This window comes from Panthera uncia, unplaced genomic scaffold (genome assembly GCF_023721935.1).
Source record: "Panthera uncia isolate 11264 unplaced genomic scaffold, Puncia_PCG_1.0 HiC_scaffold_1415, whole genome shotgun sequence".
NCBI classification, from domain to species: domain Eukaryota; kingdom Metazoa; phylum Chordata; class Mammalia; order Carnivora; family Felidae; genus Panthera; species Panthera uncia.
The window spans coordinates 36,509-60,418 of record NW_026058047.1 but is presented as its reverse complement, the minus strand read 5'-3'; the positions used below and the strand labels follow the sequence as shown (position 1 = coordinate 60,418).

At 50.5% G+C, this 23,910-nt stretch overlaps 1 protein-coding gene across 1 annotated transcript; it reads right to left on the bottom strand.

Annotated features, from left to right (window-relative positions):
• Window positions 1–207: 207 nt before the first annotated feature.
• LOC125917031 (tyrosine-protein kinase Blk) lies at window positions 208–23,629 on the bottom strand. Its single transcript, XM_049623279.1, has 12 exons — window positions 21,177–23,629; window positions 19,619–19,670; window positions 17,450–17,543; window positions 16,406–16,504; window positions 15,019–15,122; window positions 9,667–9,813; window positions 9,063–9,215; window positions 8,037–8,216; window positions 6,784–6,860; window positions 3,828–3,978; window positions 2,482–2,613; window positions 208–1,755 (listed from the first exon to the last, which is right to left on the bottom strand). The coding sequence occupies exons 1-12, from the start codon at window positions 21,282–21,284 to the stop codon at window positions 1,550–1,552; spliced, it is 1,503 nt and encodes a 500-aa protein (XP_049479236.1). The 5' UTR covers window positions 21,285–23,629; the 3' UTR covers window positions 208–1,549.
• Window positions 23,630–23,910: the final 281 nt, after the last annotated feature.

Genomic DNA, 23,910 nt, shown 5'->3' with positions numbered 1-23,910 from the left:
ATGGTAATAGTCCTACCTTCTTGGGTTATCACAGGATCAGAAGCGTCAAAACATGGCAAAGGGATGGCCAGGGATTCAAAGGGTGGGAGGGAAGAACAAATACCAGCATAAGGGATTTTTAGGGCACTGAAACTACATATGATAGTATGATATTGGTGACATATCATTTATGCATTTATCTAAACCCATAGAACACAACACAAAGAGTGAATCCTAATAATATATTAATGTAAACTATGGGCTTTAGTTAATAATAACGTGTCGATTTGTTTCATCAGTTGTAACAAACGTACCACACTATTGCAAGATGTTAGTAAAAGGGAAAATTGAGGGGCGGGGTGAGGGGTAGATGGGCATTCTTTGTACTTTCCGTGTATTTTTCAGTAAACCTAAAAGCTAAAAAAATCTACAATAATAAATCTATTTCATAATAATCTATTATAATAAATCTATTCTAAATAAAACAAAAAATAAACAGCGAGCCCCCTGAGCAGTGCGAAGCCTTGAACGGTTTTGGTGTTACCATCGCCTGATCATCTGCGCATGCGCCTGGTCCCGAGACTGGAGCCTGGGGCGCTCCCTCCTCTCTCTGCGTGCACCCAGCACCCTTGTAGCTACCGCTGTCGCTGTCGGAGCAAAGCATCCCGGAGGCCAGGATTGCTGAGGTGAGGGCGCCACCTGCTGGCCCTGCTCAAGTCTCCCCTAAAGGCAATGGCCGTGGAGTCTTCTTCGGTGTTGTCCTTGGAGCTGGGAGCTCCACCAGAAACCCAGGACCAACAGCGAGTCCCTTGCTGCGCCACTCATGCAAACCACCTACGTCATGTAGCGATGTCCAGGCTTGTCACCAGTAACGACACGGCAAAGGTCAGATCTTGTGACTTTATTACAGAAGAGTCCCAAAGTGCTGGAGTGCAGTCTAGGTCAGAGCTACCGGCCCAGAGCCGAAGCAGGTGGACACTTCTCGGAGCGGACAACTCGGAGGACCCAGTCCTGCTTCTGGGGTAGTAGAGAGGGAGCCGCACCGGGGCGCGGTCCGCACAGGTGGGAGCAGCGCGATTCCTGGCCACTTGCTGCGGACTTCTCGCTTTGGGCGCCAGCACAGGGGAGTCTTACAACGATGCCAAACACTTAACGGTGTGCCAGGAGTGTGCCAGGCGCTATTCTGAACATCTTACTGGGGTTAACTAATGTAATCCTCTTGAGGAACATAAGGAGGTAGGTACTATTATGGTTCTCCCCCACTGTACAAACGAAACAGTGGAGGCACAGAGAGGCTAAATAACTTGCCCAAGGTCACACAGCCCAAGAAGGGTGGGACTGCGATGGGATCTCCGGACTCCATGCTGCGTGACCCACCTGTGAGGCTGCCTCTCTCTCTCCTTCCCTCATCTAGAAACGGGCCTATCAATTCCTCCCTGCCCTTCCAGTCGGCCTGGGGCTGGGGTAAGAGCCTCGAGGTGAACACGCTTCATCAGTTCTACAGGTTGGGCGGGGGGCGCGAGACGTCTCTGGGCCCTGCCGCCACCAGACCCGTGTCCTCGAGCCGGGCCTAGGGCTGGAGCTCGTACTGCCCTTCGGTGGCCGTGTGGAAGTCCTCGAGCACCGACTGCAAGAACTCGAAGGTGGGCCGCTCCTCCGGCCGGCTCCGCCAGCACTCGGTGATGACACCGTGGTACAGCTGTGGCGGGCACGTGTCGGGGCGCGGCATGCGGTAGCCGCGCTCCAGGCAGCGGATGACCTCGGGGTTGCTCATTCCTGCGGAGGGGATGGAGAGCGAGGCTGAGGGCGGGGCCGAGGTGAGGCGCACAGACCGGCGTCCCCTCCCTGGCAGGTCACCTGGCTGTCTGGCTAGTGCCACCCCTAAACATCCCTCTATTCACTTTCCATCGCTTGGAGGACAGCTGGAGAGGAGGCTGTGGGGCCAGTCCTCGGGGTGGGGAACCCTGCCTTGCTTAGCTGGGACTTCCCCACCGCGGCCCAAGCCCATCACTCACTGGGAAGGCGCTTCATGAAGGCGCACCAGCCCGCCCAGGGACACGGCTCTTCGGCAGGTGGCTAAGCTGCCCACGCCCTCCAGACATGGGACAGGGAGACTGGCAGATTTCACAGTCAGGAGAGGGCTTTGGGGAATCCACCCAAGGTGGAAGGCCAAGGGGGAGACGACCCACCCCCAACGGAGAACAAACCAATTCAGGGTAAACTTGAGTTCAGACCCTGACCTGTTCTTACTTCCAGAGTTCGGAGGCTCACTGACCTCTGCTGACCCAAGGGCATGCGGCCCCGTTGCCAGAAGCAACGTTGAGGAAGGAGGCGGAACCTCCGTCCCCAGAGTGACATGCGTGGGTCTCTGTTCCGACTGTGGGGACTCCATTCTGGCACGTGTGTGGGCAGCCCCAGGCACTAAGCATGGGATATCTGTCATCACAGCCATTTCAGGACAGCAGGGAGCCCACCTAGTCCCTACAGGATGAAGCCACCTACCTGGGTAGGGTACACGCCCGTAAGTGACGATTTCCATCAGGAGGATTCCAAATGACCACACGTCTGCTTTGATGGTGAACACCCCGAAATGGATGGCCTCTGGGGCAGTCCACTTGATGGGGAACTTGGCGCCTGTGAGAAAAGCCATGAACAGCTTTGTGAGGCCATGGCTGACTGTCCCTATGCACCTGCTCCCTCCCCTTGGCAGGGCTTGGACCACTGTATACAGTGGAGATGCTTCCAGAGAGCCACTAAGCCCCACTAGGACACATGGCCAGGCACGTGCAGACACTACTGGGGCTCCATAGCGCAGAAGGACAACATGACACAAATGTCACCTCCATCACCCCGATTGGGTCATTGCCCAGTGGGCTTCAGAGGGCCACCAACATGTGTTTCCACCTGGGACAGAAGAGTCATTCTCCGCCTCATGTGTTTAACCACAGGAATCACGGCTTGGGCAAATCCCCTTAACTCGTTCCTGCCTCAGTTAATCCCTTCCTGCCGAATGGAAACGATGACGGATGACTCATGTCCCACCTAGGGTCCCAGTGAGGAGGGGATTCCAATCCTGCTGTCCCAGGAAACCCTGTGGACAGCTGCAGCCCTGGCCAGCATTCAGAGTAAACTGCACAGCTCGGCACTGGATTTCCCCTTACCTCGCCTCGCTTTCTTGGTCTCTCCAGCCAGCTTGAAGCTTCCTCAGCTGACGAGCCCTATTGATCCTTCTCCCGTGCCAACTGATTAACATGCTCAGCTAATATTGCTTGCTTGCCAGCTTACTTGATCGATGTATTGGACCGTTTCAAGTCCCCTTGGGAAGAGAAGCCCCACCTCGGGTATACTAAGGAACTAAAGCAGAGTGCTCTGTGGGAACCCTAATTCAGCTATAAGCGTTTGCTGCTCATGCTTCAGAAAAGTGTTTTCCAAAGTGTGTTCTGCGAAAAGCTAGTTCTGTGGGGCATTGACGGAAAAAGTATCTCAGGCTCCAATTCGTTTGGGAGCGACCAGGCGAAGCCCACGTCCGCCGCTCCTTTGCTGCAAGACTTCTCAGGGCCTTTCGTATGTTGGTGCGCATCAGGAATCTCTGAAGGAGGCCTGGATGGACCATGCAGCATCTCCAAACCTACTTGACCCCAAAACCGTTCCTCATAGTGCCCTGCAGAGCGCCTCTAGGGAAACGCTGATCTAGGTGGGTGTAAGGCCAGAACTGTGAAAACCACAAAGCTTCTCAGATCTCTTCACACAAGGCTCTGCTCTGTAGCAACGAGGAGAAGTCCAAGGGGGTTTAGGGAGGTGGGGAAAGTAAGGCCCAAGGTCTCCCTGTAGATGGGGGCTCTCCTCACCTTCTTGGACAGTGTATTCACTGTCAATGATGCGGGCCAGGCCAAAGTCAGCGATTTTGCAGCACAGGGACTCAGACACCAGGATGTTGGCTGCCCTCAGGTCGCGGTGGATTGAATTCATTTGCTCTATATACGCCATTCCTTCGGCAATCTGAGGGAACAGGTCACACAGTGAAAGACAGCAGAGGGACCTCCGTGCAAGGATGGAGCCCACCCAGCGTCCCCTGCACAGCCCCTGTCAGCAGAGGGAGGACCCTGTCTGGAAGGCCAGCCTTCATCCTCTCACAGCCTGGAAGGGGCAGGAACGCTTGGGAGTGTGTGTTTGGCTTGTTGGTAGGTGCATAGAGGGCGGTTCTGCTGCTGGGGAAGGAGCAGCTCCCTGAGTGGAGAGGGAAAATGGCTTCAACCACTCCTCCGTTAGACAAGCCAAGAACTCCAGCCGCCTAAAAGCCCAGCAAGGCATATCCGCTGGTGTCAGAGCCAGAGAGACCTGAACCCCCACCCACTTCTCTCTCCTTGCAAGTGTCTGCAGGGGAGGAAGATAGCAGAATGAAAGCAAGAGAAAATGAAGGTCTCTTAGGGGGCAGGGGAAGAGGACAGGGAAGGAAAGGGTCTCATCTTCTTGCCACACTGGACTCCCTGTTCCTGGAGCGGCGAGCCCTGGATTGGAGTCCTTGACCTCCACCCCTGGAAGGTTGCTTAAGCTCTCTGAGGGGTCACTGTCCTGACTAAGAATTGAGCGAAGGGGGCTCCAGGGTACGGAGTTGAGGTGAGCATTAGGTGGCCAAGGCCCTAACCCAGCACCGCCCGAGGCAGGCGCTCAGAGCATACGCAGAATCCCAGTGGCACCCAGGTAGTTTCTGTTTCTGTCCCCGATCGCCAGCTCTGGGCCAGGACTAGCTGCTTGAGTTGCTCTTGTGTCTTTTAGTGGAGGACACTCATTCGGGTTTTATCCACTGTGCTCCCAGTTGACGGATGAAGACACTGAGACTAGAATGCCGGTTTCCCTCCTCAGATCTGCTATCACCAGGAAGCCAGCACTGGAGTTTATCCCACTTCTCCCTATGTGTCTGTTTGCATTGGTTTATTCGTGAAGCCATTCACTTATTTATTCTTTTGCTAAATCATTCCATCAATATACATTTATTGGTATGGTTCTGGCCGGGGGGCTATGAAGCTGAATACCAAATGCCTGGTATCTAGACAGCATTTACTGGTACTCATCCTATTAACAAATATGTATTCAGCAGTACCAGAAATGATTTTTTTTTAAAAAGGTTGAGAGGGACCCAGGTGTGCTTTCGAGGAGAAGACTATACGGCGCTCAATGCCAACAGAAACGCGTGCACCAAGTGCTCTGTGCCACTTTCCTGTCCAGGGAAACTTAATTTAATTTAATTTAACTTAGGTCTTGAACACCGATCAGGAGTTTGCCAGATGAGTTTGCCACTGATCAGGAGAATGCCAGGGTTCTGCCCAGGCATTCTGAGCAGAGGGGGAGCCTGAGCTCACAGGTGTGACAGCACTTTTGGGACCTTGGTGACTCTGCCAAGTAGGGCACGTGGGTGGTGGTTGTAGGGGAGGTTTGCATTACATCCTGCAAAGCAAGAAAAGGAGTGCCCAGAAGGGTAGTGTGTGTGTGCACGCATGCATGGTGAGGCGCTAGCATGATGAGAATGTGGTTAGAAGCCGTTTACCTGGAAGGTTCTGATTTTCTGGTTTCCTAACCCTTAGATTCTTGGCCACATCTAGGTCTAAATGCAGGTGGCTTTTCATATCCTTTGTCCCTTAGTGATCCAAGATTTCTCCAGGGATTGAGAAAGAGACAGAGAGAGAAAAGGAAAAGAAAGAAAGTAAAAGGGGTGGACAGGTTTATCACTGTGGTTTGAAACTGGTTAGCAGCGTGAATTTTCCGAGACCACTCACCAACCTGCTCAAACCCATCTGTGCTTACCTCAGTGGAAAAAGGGCATCGTGACATCAGTTCCTGAACTGATACTAACAGCAGATAATACCAGATAAGGTGGAGATGGGGTGGTGTGGGGTGAGGGGGAGGTTTCCTCTCTGTAGCCGGATGTGTGTGTGTGTGTGTGTGTGTGTTTATGTGTCTCACAGGCTGACCACAGACCAGAACTTTTCTGCTGAGGGTCCCAGTTTTAACAGACACACACACTCAGGGCCACCAGATGTGTTTTCCTGCCAGTTAGAACCCTCAGCTAACTGAGGAATCCTCGGGGAGGAAAGATGCCTCCTCTCCATTTTACTCTTCACTTCATGAAGTCTGGATTGTGATTCACCTGCTGTAGAAGGCATTTCTGGGCACCATCAGAGGAAGAAGTGAGGTAACAGCAAAACATCTGCCTACAGAGTTAAATGGGATTCATGTGAACGGATGGGCTTCCCACACCATCCATTCTCCCTCTCTAGTAATAGGACTCACCTCATCCCATCCTGGCTGCCCAGAGTAGAGACTACATTTCCCAAGCTCCCTTGCAGCCTAGGTGTGGCCAGGTGACATGGTTGGTGGGGAAGAGGAGGGTGTTAAAGCAAGTCTAGTAGGTGACTTCAGGGACACGTCTCTACAGGGAACATGGTGGGCTTTCTTCCCCCTTACTTCGTCCTGCCTGCCGAGGAGAGGACAAGATGATGAAGTGTGAACAGCCGTCTTGGACAATAAGATGACATATGCTAAGTACCCAGCAGGTGGAAGAATCGTGTGGCTTTGAGGGGCGGACCCACCTACCTGCCCCAGACTGCCCACCTCTGGATGTTTATGCATGTAAACCATTATTGCTTTGGGTTTTCTGTCCTTCACAGCCCAACTTAAATTTAATGGATACAACCTCTAAATAGCTGACTTTGTTAAGCCATAGGGCACAGAGGAGAGGGCCTTGGGTCCTGGGTCCTTTTGGGCATCACAACTCTCGGGGGCCGCTGCCCTCGGTAGCTCACAAACCTGGGCTGACATGTCGATCAGTCTCGGGAGGGACAGTCGGCTACCTTCATCTGTCTTCAGGAAATCCAGTAAGCATCCTATGGAAAGAGATGTGGCATCTGCCCTTCTGCAAAATGATCCAAACCTGGCTGTGCCAGACTCTCCCAAGCGTGGAACGCTCCCCACCTGGTGTCAGGAAGTACGGGGCGCCCTGTCAGATCTCTAGTACGTCAAAAGAAACCCACCCATCGCTGCAGAGTGCTTTCTGCTTTACAGAAATTCTACCCACAGTCCTCATAACACCCCAGGGGGCAGCGAATGTATTCCCAGCTGCTCAGAGGAGGTTGGGTTTCATCCAGGTTCGGGATCACCCAGCCAAGGAACCAGGCACAGAACCTGATCTTTGACTGTAAGTTCAGTGCTTCCTCCTCACATGACTTTCCAAAGTGTCTCCTTGCCTCCTTCATCCTTTGTTGGTAGAGATTCTGCCTCCGAGGACCAAGGGGGCAAGAAGATGCGAATGGAGAGACCTGTCCCTGGGGTTTGGTGCAGGAGACCAATGCAGCTCCTCTTTGGCATCTAAGAGCTGGGAGGGATGGTCACCTGAGGTGGGGCTGAGAGGTGAGCAGGGGAGCCATCGTACTCCCAGCTCAGTGTGGGGTCTCCTTCAAGACGATTTCTAAGGAACTGTGTTATCATGGCACCTTAGGATCCTATAGGAAGCAATGGGCAATCAGGATCACAGAAAGGGTGGGAAGGAGGTCACAAGCTGAGGCCCGACCCCTGGCCCACTGACCTATGAAACCTTGACCCCACCATGGACCTCAATGGCCAGCTGGACCAATTTCTCTTTTCATCCATGTCAAATGCTCATATGGTTGTCAAAGGTCCCACGCCTAGTAAGTGGCAGAACTGGGACCAGAACCCATGTCTGGATGCCCGGCTCGCTACTCTTTGTGATGCTGTGTCCTCCCGAGTGGGCATCAAACAGTGCTGGGCACAGAAGATGCCCTCCAAAAGTGTGGGTTGAAGTGCTCCTGAATGGAGGACACAGCTCTGTAAGAACCACTGACCCATCTTGTTTCTGATCATCTGCCCTCCTGCTCCCCAGGCACACGGAACAGAGTGGACGTTGGCTAATTGTTCCGGCCCGTGGCCGAGTGATCCCCCATGGAGATCCCCTCGCCGGCAGACCCACTGTGGCACAGCAGTTTCACCCCTGTCCGCCCCTCCCCACCCCTGTCTGAGGGATGCATCCCCATGCAGGGTACCACCTCTGGCCATGTACTCGGTCACGATGTAAATGGGTTCCTTGGTGACCACGGCATAGAGACGAACCAGCCTCTCATGCTGGAGAGTTTTCATCAGGTTGGCCTCACCCAGGAAGGCCTCCGGAGACATGGTCCCCTCCTTTAGAGTCTTGATGGCCACTTTCACGGTGTTTTGGTAATAACCTGAGAGCGGGTAGGGGAGAGAATAAAGAAGCCATTCAGAAGACCCAGAGGTTGTGGAAGGCGATCCCTTAACCAAAATGTACATAAGCTTCCAGGATCCCTCCTCATTCTACAGGTGCAGGACTGAGGCCAGAGCTGTCCCCCTAGGAAGAAGCCCTGGGCTAGAATGTACAGCTTCGAAGGGTGAGCTGGCTTATTTGACAGGATGCCAGCCTGTCTCAGCCTCTCGAGCTCAACTGGAACCTCAGGCAGTTAACCTCAAGAACTTACCCTGCCTGGGAGGGGACCATTTTACCTTTGCCCCGAGGGATAAAATAAAACACGGTCTTTTATAGTCTGATAGTGCCCATGGTGAACAGGGGAGTGATCATCAACTATACACACAGGGACCTGAAAGTTAAGTGACTTGGCCAGAGTCACACAGCCACAAGCAGTGGCTTGGTCTATTATCAGACCCCTGGAGCTCCTGGTTCACTGCTTACTATGTTTAACAGGTCATTTCTGTCTGGCAAACCAAAGCTAAGAGGAGATAGCCTTATGTTCAAGTTCACACACCTGTCAATTGCAAGCTAGCCCTGGGCAGTGAAGAGTGAGTGAGGGAACCAACCAAGGTTTTGGGAGAGCTGGATTCTATTCCTGCTGCATCACCACAGTGTCCTGAGGGCAAGTGACTTCAATGTCCTAGCCTGCCATTCATTATCTCATCTGTAAAATGGGTATCATGGCCTCTGTCCCTCTCCCGAACAAATATTTTGGGGAAGCATGATGAACTGTGCGTATCTGGGGCCTTCTGTGCTTTGGGACACAGGGCAGGGAGAGAGAGGCTTCTGGCTGCCACATACTCACCCATCCAGACTTCGCCAAATTGCCCAGACCCGAGTTTCCTGACCAGCTTGAGAGACTGCCGGGGGATTTCCCATTCATCTTGGACCCACAGGTCTTGGGAAGCCAGGCTGACACACGGTTGGGTGAGCCTCTGGCATAAACCATCCCCTTTCTCTGCATTAGGGAAGAAGAGTTGGGGCTGGAGGTTACCAGAGCAGCCAGATCACATGTCTCCCTTGGGGACCATGTCCTTCCCAGCTGTGTCCCCCTCTCATTTTTGCCAACTATACTCCCATTTCCAAGTACACATGTGCACAGGCACACACATACTACACACACACTCAGCTATTTGCATTCATTTTGTATAAAGTGAGGCATGCTATCATTAACCTGCTCTCTCTAAGATTGAAAATACTTGTTATTCTGCAAGTGGTCACATGCTGAGCCAGTAGAGGGAATTAAGGACATAGACTTTGAGTCATTATGTTGACATTTGTCCAGCCTTGGGATAATCCACCCACCCCCACCCCCAAGATGGCACCAGTGAGTCACATGATCATGAGATCTTAGTGATAGGTACAAGGGGTCCTCTGCTCCCCACCCTCACCACATCCTCTCTTCTTACGAGAATAATGTTGCACCAAAGCCTGGAGAGTGGGGAAGGTGATGCGGGGGGAGATGTAATAGCCCCCTTCATCCAGGGAGCGGATCTTGTAGTGTTTGATCACCTCCCCCTGGGTGGTCACATCCTTCACAGTCAAAGAAAAGGCACCTAGACGGGTAATAGAGATACACGCATGAGAAGTAAGGCATACAAAGGGAAAATCAGGATTGGGATTTGGGCTTCATGTCACTGCCACTGGAAATTCTGCTTTCCATTTTGACCCCTTCCACCATAATCTCAACCCTCAATCCCAACCCTCCAAAAAACCTTTACTATCATCTCCACCCAACTCTGACCTTGATATTCCTCCCCCAATTTCCTAAAATTCAGTCATGGGATCACAGAACTCTGGAGCAGAGAGGATATTCTCCCAGCAAACACGATGTCCCTCACATGGGCCCCTAGTCATTCGGGGACATTTTGCCATGGACTACTGAGAAATGTAGAGTTATTGGAGGGACTAGGGGGTTGATTGATTCATTGATTCATTCGTTCATTCATTCTAGCTGAAAAGGCTGCAATAACAAATCCCAACCTTGAAGCACTCATGTTTGTGGAGGAGAACATAAGTAGCTACTCACTGGAGTTCTGTTCAAATTTATACACACACCTATGCATTTTATCATGTACAAGGGGTAGCAGGTGCTAAAAGTTAAGAACAATTTAGGAAGCAAGAGTTTCCAATGGAGAAACTTCCTTTCACAAACTTGGTGTTTTTATAAAATGCCTCTGTCCAGCTCTCCGGGTACCACACCTGCCACTCTTATGCAGAAGATGAGGAAACTGAGGCCAAGAAGGGGAATGCTGCTTGCTCCTGGTCACTCTGCTGGTTAGCAGCAGGCTTCAGGGCTCCCTATCCTCCCTGAGGACGTGTTTACCGCAAGCAATACCACTCTGCCCCGCCAGGTGTCAGGCTCAGACACCTCTTTTTCCAGTGAGGACCCTTGATTTTTCACTGTGCTGTTTGTTTCCATCTCAAACCCCTTTTCCCTCTCATCTCCCTTAGGTATCACACCTCTCATCACCTACTTGCAAAAAGATGCAAGATATGTGCACACCTTGCCGCTGCTAAGCCCATTCTCTGCCCATGACACCAGCCCCAGCCCGAGTGCTGCAAAGGGTCTCCCCCATGCCCCTTGGTAAGTGCAACTGTGCCCCAGTATCTAAGAAACCAGAGAGTGGCTCTAGTAAGTTCATTTATCCTCGTGTCACCCTAGCAAGGAAAAGGGTCTTTCTCCTCATTTTTTCATCTGCACCCTGCGTAGGCTGCATCATAAGTAGCCAAAGAGACCCTGCTTTCATCCACATAGGCCTGCTCTCCAAGCTCGTGATTTGGGGCCTCCTTCTTGCCCCGGTTCATCCAACAGCCTGCCCCTGGTATCTTTTGACAGCTCAGTGTTCTTCTTAAAGGGGACCTCCAGATCCAATCAGCTTCCGGTTCAGGCTTCTTAGAGATTGAGATTTCTTTTTTTTTTTTTTAAGTTTATTTATTGAGAGAGAGAAAGAGAGAGTGTGTGTGGGCCCTGCGTGTGGAGGAGGGGCAGAGAGAGAAGGAGAGAGAGACTCCCAAGCAGGCTCCATGCTCTGTGCAGAGCCAGACACGGGGCTGGATCTCACGACCATGAGATCATGACCTGAGCCAAAATAAGGAATTGGATGCTCAACCGACTGAGCCACCCAGGTGCCCCCAGAGATTGAGATTTCTTAACACTGGCAGAACTGCCTGCCTTCAGACAGGGAAACTAGTTGGTCCTCATACAGATATGAATAAACTGACGCTTGAGAGGTTAAGGGACGTCCTGGAGGCCACAAGAGGCTAGAATTCACTTCCCTTGCTTCTGAGGGCAGCATTCCTTCCCTGTCTGGCATCCCCTGGCTGTGGCTTTCAGATGCACTTGTTTTGGAGTTCCGAGAAGTATGTGTGCACATGTGTGTGTGTGTGTGTGTGTGTGTGTGTGTGTATGTGTGTGGGGGTGGTGATGCTGGGACGGTCCTCAGCTCCAGCTCTATCTGGCCAATTTCCAGCTTAGACTAGTGTGGACAAGGACAGGAGGGGATACCTCTACCTTTGGAGAACCCCCTCCTCTGTACTGAGGTCATGAGTCCCTTTCTCTCCACTGGGCACCTTAGCAATAGGAAATGATTAAAACATCATTTCCAGGGTGAAATGACACAATTCTGGAACTTGCTTCAACATAATAGGGATGGGTGGGGATATACATGAGGTAAGATTGGCTGAGTGATCATTTGTTGAAACTGAGTGTTGGGTACCAAGGGTTCCATTATACTATTTTCTCTGCTCCTGTATATGTTCGAAATATTCTACAACCACAAAACATTATGTCATCTCCAGTGATTTCCATATTGTTTCTTGGTCATACGTGCTTTGCTGTTAAAATGGAATAGTGGCAATATCCTAATGTGTGTGTATGTGTGTGTGTGTGTGTGTGTGTGTGTGTGTGTAATTTAATGCATCCATTGGTGCATTTCCAGAAATTCTGCACAGAGCACCCAACTTACCAATGCACCCCTCCTCCTCCTCAACGTGACCCTGACTCCCTTTTTTTTTAAAGTTTGTTTATTTATTTTGAGAGAGAGAGAGAGAGAGGCAGAGAGAGAGGGGGAGATAGAATCCCAAGCAGGCTCCACACCATCAGCGTGGAGTCAGATGTGGGGCTCAAACTCACAGAAGCATGAGATCATGACCTGAGCTGAAACCAAGAGTTGGACACTTAACAGACTGAGCCCCCCAGGCACCCCAGCCCTGACTTTTTGAAGGGCTGGGAGGCCTAGGGATCGCCCCTGAGCCTTACAGGGTGTAATGAGCATCTCTCTTTGTCCAGCTTTTGCGGCTCTGGTGCTTTCACTCGCCGCAGTTCTCAAGCCATGAATGGAGCTGAGGGTTGAGTCTGGGGTGGGGATGGGGGGTGGAGGGGCTCCTACTACCCAAACCTGTCTATTCTCTTTGCCCAACCACAGGGTATCCACTAACAATCCAGCCATCCTCTCTCGCCTTCCTCCTCTGATGTCACTGTCACCACCTCCTTTCTCTCTAGTTAAAAATTGGCCACGAGGATGTAATAGGTCCGTATGTGCCGTATCCTGATAAACAAATGATTACTTTACACATCTTGGGAAATTCCCTTCCATCACCCCAGGTTAGGCCAGCTTGACACATTTTAGAGCCGTTTTTTCTTTTCTTTTTTTTTTTTTAACATTTATTTATTTTTGAGACAGAGACAGAGCATGAACGGGGGAGGGGCAGAGAGAGAGGGAGACACAGAATCGGAAGCAGGCTCCAGGCTCTGAGCCATCGGCCCAGAGCCCGACGCGGGGCTCGAACTCACAGACCGCGAGATCGTGACCTGAGCTGAAGTCGGACGCTTAACTGACCAAGCTACCCAGGCGCCCCCGTTTTTTCTTTTTAAAATTTTTAAATGTTTACTCATTTTTGGGAAAGAGACACAGAGGGAGAAAGAGAGAGAGAGGATGTGGGGGAAGGTCAGAGAGACAATCCGAAGTGGGGTTTTCCAGTGACAGCAGAGCCCAATGTGGGGCTCAAAGTCACAAACCATGAGATCATGACCTGAGCCAAAGTCCGATGCTAAATCGACTGAGCCACTCAGGTGCCCCACATTTTAGAGTTTTTGAAGCCTCTTAGATGAGTTGGGATCTGAGCCTTGTTCACTGTAGGCCTCATGTGAGTCACTTCTTCCCTTAGGGACTCATTTTCCTCATCTTCCAAATGGGGGTATTGGCTCAGCATCCCAAAGATGGCAGACATGTACCAAGAAGCATATATATATTAAGGTTCAGAGCAACATGTTCACAACAGCCCCAAAGTGGAAACAACACATGTCTACCAACATTAGAAAGGAGAAATAGCTTATGGAATATTAACATGCTGGATTCTGGATAGCAGTGAAAGTGAGTGGACCTGTTATGGGCTAAATTGTGACCCCCCCACCCCACCCCCCACCCCCGAATTCTTATGTTGAAGTCCTAACCTCCAGTACTCAGAATGTGACTATATTTGGAGATGGGATCTTTAAAGGGGTGACTATGAGGCCATTGGGGGATTCTAATCCGATATGACCGGTGTCCTTATAAGAAGAAGAGATTAGGACACAGACTGAGGAAAGACCAGGTGAGGACACAGGGACAAGAGGACCATCTACAAGCCAAGGAGGGAGGCCTCAGAAGAAATTAGTCCTGCTGACATCTTGATCCTGGACCTCTGGCCTCCAGCACTGTGAGACAGTACATTTATGTTGTTTAAGCCTCCCAGCCTCTGGTACTTTGTTATAGCAGCCTGGCAAATTAATAACGAATCTCACGATGCCAAGTGCAAGGAACAAGACACACACACACAAAAATAGTACTATTCCACTCTCATGAAGTTGAAGAACAGACGAAACATGGATGGTAAAACTGTAAGGAAAACCAAGGAAGGATTTCCCCAAAGGTTGAGATAGCAGTGATCTCTCTGGGGGGGCCGGGGGCGGGTTGTTGAATACAGAAGGGGCACAAGTGGAGCAGTGAGAGGGGCTATGGATGTCTGGAATGTTCTCTCTCTTGTGGTTGCACAGGCATTTACTTATTACGACTCTATATGTATAATTATGGACTCATCTATGATTTATGCAATTTTTATATGTTCTCTATTTTATAACAAAAGGAGCTTTAAGATGGAAAGAAGGAGAGAAAATTAAATGAAAGACAATGAGAAAGCCCAGTGGCCTGCGGATGGTGGCAGAATTGTGTCTCTCAGTCAGCGGGTTTGAATACACGAGTGCTCCCAGTTCTCCACAACGGCCACCCCCTTCCTTCATTTCCAGCCACAGGCCATTCTGCAAACTTATGTTATCTTCCAAGCTCCTGGAAGTGTCTGAGGTCACAGCCTTTGGCTGAGATTATCTCTAAGGAGTCTCAGCTCTCAAATCCTTTGATTCCAAATGTGGCTCTGGGTTGTGCCCCTTCTTCAGACCCCACCAGCCTCAGCACCCCCGCTGAGCCAAAGATGGTGTGCAGTGGCCCTGGGTGGGGGCAGCTCTCCAACTGCACCTCCTACCTGCACCCTGTACATTTCCAGCCTGGCCAAGGGACACCTGTTGGCACTGAAGCCTCACACTCAACTACTAGGCACTAGATGGGCTGTCCAGGCGGGGCCTGAACTGGAAGGGAGACCAGAGGCCTGGAAGCCGCTGGGCTCTCCTGGCTGGTGTCTCCCTCCCATCCTTCCCTCCCAGACATAGCCTCAGGTCGGGGTTCCCGGGGACCGCACAAGAAGGACATGCTGGGCGCCATGCTTACCTTTGTTGGTTTCACTCTCTCTGATAAGAAAGGAGCCCGCCTTATTGATTGGAGCCAGAAGCTGCCTCTCAGCATCTTTCCGGCTAATTGATCTAAAGAACCACCTGAAAAAGGAAGGCAGACAAACCTCAGAGGCTGGTCATGCTCCGCAGAATATTCTTTTCCAAACCTCCCTCCTAAGCCGTATGCCTCACCCCGAGAAATAAAATAGTGTCTTCCCGTTTTCGACTTAACCATGAACTAACAACACTCCTCACATCTTGATTCATGAAATGCCCCTTGGTCCCTCTGCCTCTCTTTTCTTCTCATTTCCCATCAGGGGATGGACTTACTATTTTCTTGAAATGAGAACATTTTGGGGGGTGCCTTTTGTTAATTCTATTCTGGGAAAATGCACCCAACCACCATCCCTCAAAGGACACCCTGAGGTACCTGGGTGGCTCAGTTGAGCGTCCGACTTCGGCTCAGGTCATGATTTCACAGCTTGTGGGTTCGAGCCCCGCATCAGGCTCTGTGCTGATAGCTCAGAGCCTGGAGCCTGCTTCAGATTCTGTGTCTCCCTCTCTCTCTGCCCCGCCCCCATTTGCTTTCTGTTTCTCTCTTGCTTAAAAATAAATAAACATTTAAAACGTTTTTTCTAAAAAGCACACCCTCCTCAAGGTCAAGTCTCTGAATTTAGACAAAGTGCTGAGACTCTCAGAGCACAGATTCCTGCCTTGTTCCTCTCAAGCCTGGACCAGTCAATGTGGAAGCAAGTGCCCATGGTCCCACATCTTTACAGCTTTCTCAGTCCTTGGGCAGAGTCAGGCTCTGGGTACTGTTTGCTCAGTGCGTGCTGTGTGAGGGAATGAATGACTGAGGCCCTGACTGGCTGAGGTAGACCTTCCTGGTGTCATGTGGAAGTAGGTTATGAGGACGTTGGGGAGTGCTGCCCTCTGTAACCCAATTCTGAATGAGGTCACCACTCTGTGAGCCCCCCTGAAGTCTGAGCTCCTGAGTCCTGCCCACTGGAGGCTTTGGAGGAGAAGTGCTGATCGCTGTGCCTTGATGTTAGCTTTGCGAGGCCATGGGCCAGGAAAGGGGCCAGGAAAGGCCCCATTTCACAGATGGGAAGAGTGTGCTGAGCACGGAGGGGTGGCTTCCTGAGCACCAGACACCAGACAGCACCAGACACTCAAGATGACCTGAGGGTCATCTTGAATGGTGGACAAGTCTTCCCCAACAATCCCAATTCCCTTTCCCTTTCCTGTCTCTTCCATGCTGGGCTCACAGAGGCTCTCTTTTCACCCCTTTTGGCCCCCTTCATGCCCAGCAACCCCCAGAGCAGCAGCAGCAGCAGCAGCAAGCAAGCCTCTGCTTTTGAAGGGCCTTCCGATGGTCCACCTACTTTTCCACCTCCAGGGTCTCTACTCGGGCCACAAAGTTGCTGGGCACGTAGCCTTCTCTTCCTGTGATGAGAGATCTGGCCAACCACCAGTCTCCAACTCTATGGAGGAGGAGGAAAAACAAAAATGAGATCGTGGTTCCTGTGGGCCTCTCCTAGGGGGCAGCCCCCAGCCCTCCCCCCCTCCCCCCCAGCAGGATCTCATCCCAGAGGCGGAGGATTCAGAGGGCTGGTGAGAGGGAATCTGGGCAAGATGCTCAGGGAGAGGGTGTTAACTTGCCGAGCATCGGGCCAGCCCAGGGAGGAAGGAGATGGTGTGGCTTGTCCACACGTCCTGGCCACCCCAGAGGGCCCCTATCTTCCCTGAGTAGCCTTCCTCTGGATTAATGGGACAGAGGAAGAATTTAGTGAGTGAGTTGGGACTGGACGGGAAAGCCAAAAGCAGGAGGAGAGCTGTTCAGAAGAGGAGCTGGGCTCCCCGCAGCGTAGACCCAGAAGGCCCGGGTTTTCGTGCTTTTGGTTCAAGGCCATTGCAGAACTTCAAGAACAAAAGCAGACCCCCAGGGCTCCACAGGACAAGCCAGATGTTTGAGAGAGAACCGGCTTTGGAGGAGTTTCTGAGAAGGAAGCCTGGAAACAAAGCTGATTTCACGAGTGGAATCCTGTGTGAGATCTTGTCCAGCAAGGGAGACACACAAAGCTGTGGTGGAGCAGCTAGGCAAGCACTGTCAGAGGGCTGCATGGAGGAGGTGATGTTAGCAGTGGGTTTTGAAGGAAGAGTAGGCTTTTGGCAGTGGAGCAGGGGATAGAGAATGGAAACCACCACATGAGGCAGACTTTGGAATGGTAGCTAGAGGAAGACGATTGGGTCAAGTTAAAAAAAAAAAAGTGGGTGACTGGGCTGGGGCAGGGCAATGGAGAAGATCCTCTGGACGCAGCCGTGGAGGGTGTGGGTGTGGGTGGGGAGGTGGACGGTGGGGTGGGAGTCCTGCCATGACAGGGAGCCACCGAGGCCTCTGACCACAGGACAGCTTTCCAGAAACTTACTCCTTTAATATCTGTAGCTTCTCCCCTTTCAGCATTCGCAGGTCCCTGTCATTCACTGAGGTGTAGTCATACTGGGCCACCACGAAATGCTCCTCTAGAGTGAACAAGGAAGAGATGGGCACCCCCCCTCCCCGGGCCCACCAGGTAAGTCGGTGCGATGGGCCATCTCTGGCTGCTAAGGGGTCAGGATGAGGCAGGGACATAAGGGAGGCTGTGGTGAGCTTTCTTGCTCACTGGTGCAGCACAGGCAATTCCTGTCCGGCAGATTGACCTCCTGACCTTGCTGCTGGGAACAAGGAAAGGGCTGCCCCTCAGAGCCCATCCTGGCTTCTCTTCTGCTCTCCACATAGGAGCCTTAAGGCCTGGACAGGGTACGGTCTAAGGGAAAGGACAACCCAAAGATCTAGGGAGATTGGCCACATGGGTCTGATGGCTGCAGTCCCAAGTCTGGAAACGAGTGTTGGCTGATTCCTTATTGCCTCAGAGAACATGAGCTTCCCTACTCTTCCTCTTCCCCACCTGCCCCTTCCCACCTCTTTTCCAAAGAGGGTAGTGGTCTTGGAACATGGCCACTGTAACCTTGACCTGTAACCATGCCCAACGCCCTGTCCCAGTGCTCTTGGCAGGCAGTTTCTCTGACTTGCCAGTGGTTCCTGGAATGGACGTTCAAATGACCACTGCTAGTGAGGAGGGCTTTTCTGCAAAGCTCCAGGGAGCCAAGACCCGCCTGGAAAAGGTCAGCTGGAGACTACCTCGTTTACCTGGGAAAAGATCACCCAGCTTTGTCACCAATGTGTGGTGGTGTGACATTGGGCTCATCACCTCCCCATGGTGGGAAGAGGCAGTTGGAATAGATGACAGTGGCCCCCTCCAGTCCTGAGATTCAAGTTATTGCACCAAAGGCAGTTCATTTATTTTTCGCCCCCTGGGCTTCCTTACTGGAGATATGAAGCTCCCGGCAGGAAGTGAAGGGTAAACCCTGGTAATTAATGGTGAATCATGGTAATTAATCATGATCCCCAGTAGGATAGGATGAGGAACACCAGGTAGGAGAACTAATCTCTGTTCAGCATTTTGCTCATGAGTTTGACAGACTCTGAGCTCTTTCAGGGGAGGAGACACGTCTTACTCAGTTCTACAGTTTCCCCAGGACTCGAACCCGGCCAGTCTCTGGCTACTATTTGCTCAGTGCGTGCTGTGTGAGGGAATGAGTGACTGAGGCCCCGACAGAGCTCTTGGTGCCGTGTGGAAGTGGGTTATAAGTGCCTGTAAGCTGATTCTGAATGAAGCTACATCCTGTGAGTGCTCCCAAGGTCCAGAGCCCTGACCCAGGAAGGCCAACGTCACTCATTATGGGACCCCCAACTGTCCTATCCATCAGAGTGGAAGTAGAGACTGGGGGTGAAGGAGGATGGTGTGAGTGGTCAGAAGGTCAGCAGTGGCCTTGAATAGTGGGGAAGAAGTGGGAAAAAAGATGGTGATGGGACACCTGGGTGGCTCAGTTGGCTGAGCGTCCGACTTTGGCTCAGGTCATGATCTTGAGGTCTGTGAGTTCGAGCCCCGCGTCGGGCTCTGTGCCGACAGCTCATAGCCTGGAGTCTGCTTCAGATTCTGTGTCTCCCTCTCTCTCTGCCTCTATCATCTATCATCTATCTATCTATCTATCATCTATCTATCTATCATCTATCTATCTATCTATCCATCTATCTCTATCTCTCGGAGGGAAAAAAAAAGATGCTGCTTCCATTCACGGAATAGACTGAGGGCAGGAGGGAAGACGCAGACCAATTATAGGCCCTCGCCCTTTGAGGTTAGGAGTTAGAATCTTTGAAAACTTAGGTTTGTTTTTATGCCATTTGTATTTACTGTAATGCTTTTTCTTTTTGTCCCATTTATAGTCTGTAAAGTCCTTTTTTAAAGAAAACCCACCCAGGGTCAGATACAGGAACTGGTGCTTGGTTTCTGGAGAGGCCCCTATGGGCAGGTGAAGACTGGGGCAGAGCTGTGCCCAGCTCAGCACCCCCACCCCCAGCCTTCTTTCTGACCCTAGAAGGCCCACCCAGTCCTTTCCAGGAAGTGGCTCCCTACTGGGCCCCTGTGCTGACTGCTCATGGTCGGGAGGGGAAGATGGCTTGTGGAGCCTCAGCTTCCAAAGCAGCCCCTTCTAACCTTGGTCTGGGTGCATGTCCGGAGGTGAAGGAGCCAGGTGGTTAAACAGGACCTGGAGTAGAGACACAGGAACGCTGCATTAGTTCAGCCCCTGAGGCCTGGGCAGGCCTGGTGTGGCAGGAAGGCTGCTGGTTCCGGCAGCTGGGTGGTCTTAGGGGTGCTGCTGTCAGCAGGAGGTTGCACAGGTAAATGGTACACACGGTGCCACCACTCTCAAGTACCACTGCCATCTCACACAGTCCCTGGACCGTACACAGGGTTAGAGGAGGAGGGTGTGGGGGCGCCAGCTTATTCATGTTATGATTCACTCCGTCTCTCTCTGCCCTTCCCCTGCTCATTCTCCCTCTCTTGCTCTCAAAATAAATAAATAAACATTTAAACAAGAAAGAAAACACAAACACATAATATAAATAACACTGAGAAAAAGGGTCTGGCAGCAGGAGCTCTGGAGTGCGAACTCTGGGTATCGTTGGTGAGTGGGATAATGAGTTATTTACAATTTTTCTCCATAATTAGTATATATTATGTGACTTTTTAAAGTCAAAAACAGTCCAGGTTCTATTACTTATTAGCGTAAGTAATATGCTAATATTACTCTATGTAATCTGAGTTTACCCCGCCATCATTCATTCATTCATTCAACAAACATTTCATTGTTCTGTGCCAAGCCCTGGACTACGTTGGGACACAGATAAAATGCCTAGTGGTCTAAGAAATGAGATTAGCAATCCCCACTCCTCATCAGGTCACTGTTGGAGTAAAGTGATGACCAGCTGAATGTGCTCCTGGAGGCAGAGAGCAAGAAAGCAGGTTCCAGGCATGACTCACCGCTGCCCAAACCAAAACTCACCACCTAGTAAGGGGCTAGGTGGGGGAGGGGGGTGTCACAAACAATCATCTAAAAATGCACTTTTGGAATGCAGTAGCCTCCGTGCAAGGGTGCTAAACGCTTTGTAAATAAGACAGAACTGCATCACCAGCTCCAGGAAGGGGACAATGACCTCCAGGAGCTTCTGGGTAGGAATGGAGCAGCAGATGTTGCTAAACGCCCCAGACCCTTTCCCACCACACCCTCCTCTCAAGCTGACCTTTTTGATTTCTTTTTCTCTTCAAGGCTCCCCTTGCGAAATGAAAACTGGGTAAGAATTATTGGAAACTAACCCGATGCCGTGTAAAGGTAATATATAATGGGATTGCACAGTTGTATAATACATCATGTACTGTTGCATCCCTGTCAGAAAGGCACTTTCATTATACCCATTTTACAGATGCAGAAACTGAGGCATGGGGGAGTTAAGTAACCTGCTTCAAAGTACACAGCAAATCCATGTAAACACTGGCAATCTGGCTGCTAAATGTTCCACTATCCTGCCACACCAACATGAGGTGGGTGCCACGTTTTGGTGGCAGTGACAGGGGGCCGATTTGTCAGAGCCCTGAATTCTCTAGAGGTGGCTCTGGGCTGGCTGGAAACAAGCAGCAGCCCCCAGGGAGCCGCCCTTGCTCCCTGCTCTTCTTTCTCCCCCTCCCTCCCCAGCTGGGACCAGCCATCACTCACCAGGGGAGGCAGTGGTGGGGGATCTTTGCTCTGGGTGCTGACCTTCACAGGGCTCCAGAGGCCCTTACCTTTCTCCTTCACCTGCTTTTTGCTGCTCACCACTCCCATCCTGTCGGAGAGCACACAGCAGATTGGTGATGTGAGTAGGTCTTCAAGAGCCTCAGTACAGAAGAGCTCCCCCAACTCCTTCCAGCTGGCCAATTAGAAAGGCGGGACGGAAGTGGGAGGGGCAGTGAAGGCCAAAATCAGAACATGAAGTCAGTAAGCAGTTGGGTAGGCTAAGTTTGTATCCATCTTTTTTTCCCAGAGCAGGAAGAAGTAGACCAGAGAGGACAAATGACTGGGTTTAGGACAGAGATCATCCAGGTCTGAGCGAACTGCCAGAAACTGCTGGGGTGAGCCCTAGTGCCTTGGGGATAGGAACCATCTAGAAAGAGTCTGACCAACGTGCCTGATGGTCCGGGTTTAGCCTTCATTTTGCCACTGGCTGTATTACTTGGGAAGGTCAAGTTCCTCTCTTGGTCCATGTTAGGACCCGTCTGAGGTTCTTTCCCACTCAGATTTTCAGATGAGATGCTATAAATTCAGGGCACACTGATGGTATAGGCGTCTGAGGCCAACAGCGTCTTCTCAGTAATATCAGAGAGTCTTCCATAAGTGAGAGAGATCGGCCAAGCTTTTTCTTGGGTAAAGGATCATAGAGTTATAGAAGTGGGAAAGATGCCAGAGACCACAGCCGACACCACCACATCAGCACCGCCCTCATTCCAGGGGCAGCTATTAGGAAGGACTTACTCTTGAACTTCACAAAGCCTATCTCATGTCATCCTTTTAACTCTAAAGTAAGTGTAAGTAGGCATCATCCCTGTCCCAGGACTGAGCTTTGAGTTGTTAAATAGCTGGTTCCTGGTCAAACCAGTAACCAACGAAGAGCCAACTGTGGAGCCCTGGCTGACCCCAGACCACTACACTCCACCTCACACCCGGCCCATCCCCAAGACACAGACATTTATAGAAGAAAGGACCTTGAGTCCCTGTTCTTGTCGGAAGGGCCGTGTGGTTGATGGAGAGTTCCTGACTGCTTTCGCATGTGTTCATATTTCATTGATTCCGGGATGCACCTTTTTTCACTCAACATCTCTTGAAACTGCGATGTGTTTTACACCCAACGATGATTCATAAAGTAAATAGCAGCATCCTTTTTCCCTCTCTTTTAGTGATACATAGAATAAATGTTAGTCTTCCAAACAGCGGTGTCTTAGATTTACTGAAACGCAGTGATGTTTTCTTCTAGAAAGTTGAAAGCACATGTCTCATATTAATTCTCCTCAAACTCATCTTGAAAAAAAGGAAGACTGGAGTAATTCTAAATACAGGAGAGAGATCCCCAATAACAAATAATCCATAATTCGTTTTTTGAGCGTGCTTCGCGTACAGAACATGTAATACTTCACATTTGTAAAGAACAGCACTTCTCTGTATTCAAGTAGTTTCTTTATGTCAGTTCGCATAAACCTTAGCAGCAAATGAAATGCCAAAGTTACAGGCCAACATTTTACTTTTCAGAGATTCCTTTTATCAGAATTTTGGAAAAGGGATTATGGATTTCTGTTAAGAATTGATACTGAATCTTATCAGGTACCCTATTTAGTGTCTTTTAATATGATCGTTTTCTTTAATTTGTTGATGTAATAAATTATGTTGATAAATTTTCTGCTACTGAAATCCTTGTGTTCTGAAATAAAAGCTATTTGTTTACAGTTCATTAGTCTTTTAAATACATGGATAGATCCTATTTGCTAATGTTTTATTTCAAATGAGAATCAATATTCCCAAGTGGGGTCTGTCTATGAGGAGTTAACATTAAGATGATGCTGACTTTGTAATATTAGGGGGTTCTCCATCTTTCTTCCTATGGCTTTGAGTCATTGAATTACACTGAGACTCTCTGTTCTTTAAAGGCTGGATAGAACTCAGCCAGTAAGTCATCTGTTTTGGGGTCCTTTTTTTTTTTTTTTTTAATGTTTATTCAGTTTTGAGACAGAGAGACACAGAGAATGAGCAGGGGAGGGACAGAGAAAGAGGGAGATACAGAATCCAAAGCAGGCTTCATGCTCTGAGCCATCAGCACAGAGCCCAACGTGGGGCTCAAACTCACGAGCTGTGAGATCACGACATGAAGTCAGATGCTTAACCGACTGAACCACCCAGGTGCCCCTGCTCTGAAGTCCTTTTAAAAAGTCGATCTTTGGGGCGCCTGGGTGGCTTGGTTGGTTAAGCGTCCGACTTCAGCTCAGGTCATGATCTCACAGTCTGTGAGTTCGAGCCCCGCGTCGGGCTCTGTGCTGACAGCTCAGAGCCTGGATCCTGTTTCAGATTCTGTGTCTCCCTCTCTCTCTGCCCCTCCCCTGTTCATGCTCTGTCTCTCTCTGTCTCAAAAATAAATAAACGTTAAAAAAAAAATTAAAAAAAAAAAGTCGATCTTTAATTTAAGAAACAAAACAGATGAACATAGGGGAAGGGCAGGAAAAATAAAGTAAGATAAAAACCTAGAGAGAGGCAAACTGTAAGACTCTTAAATATAGAGGACAAACTGATGGTTGATGGAGGCAGGGTGATGGGCATTGAGGGCACTTGTTGGGATGAACACTGGGTGTTGCATGTAAGAGATGAATGACTCAGTTCTACTCCTGAAACCAATACTACACCATATGTTAACTAACTTGAATTTAAA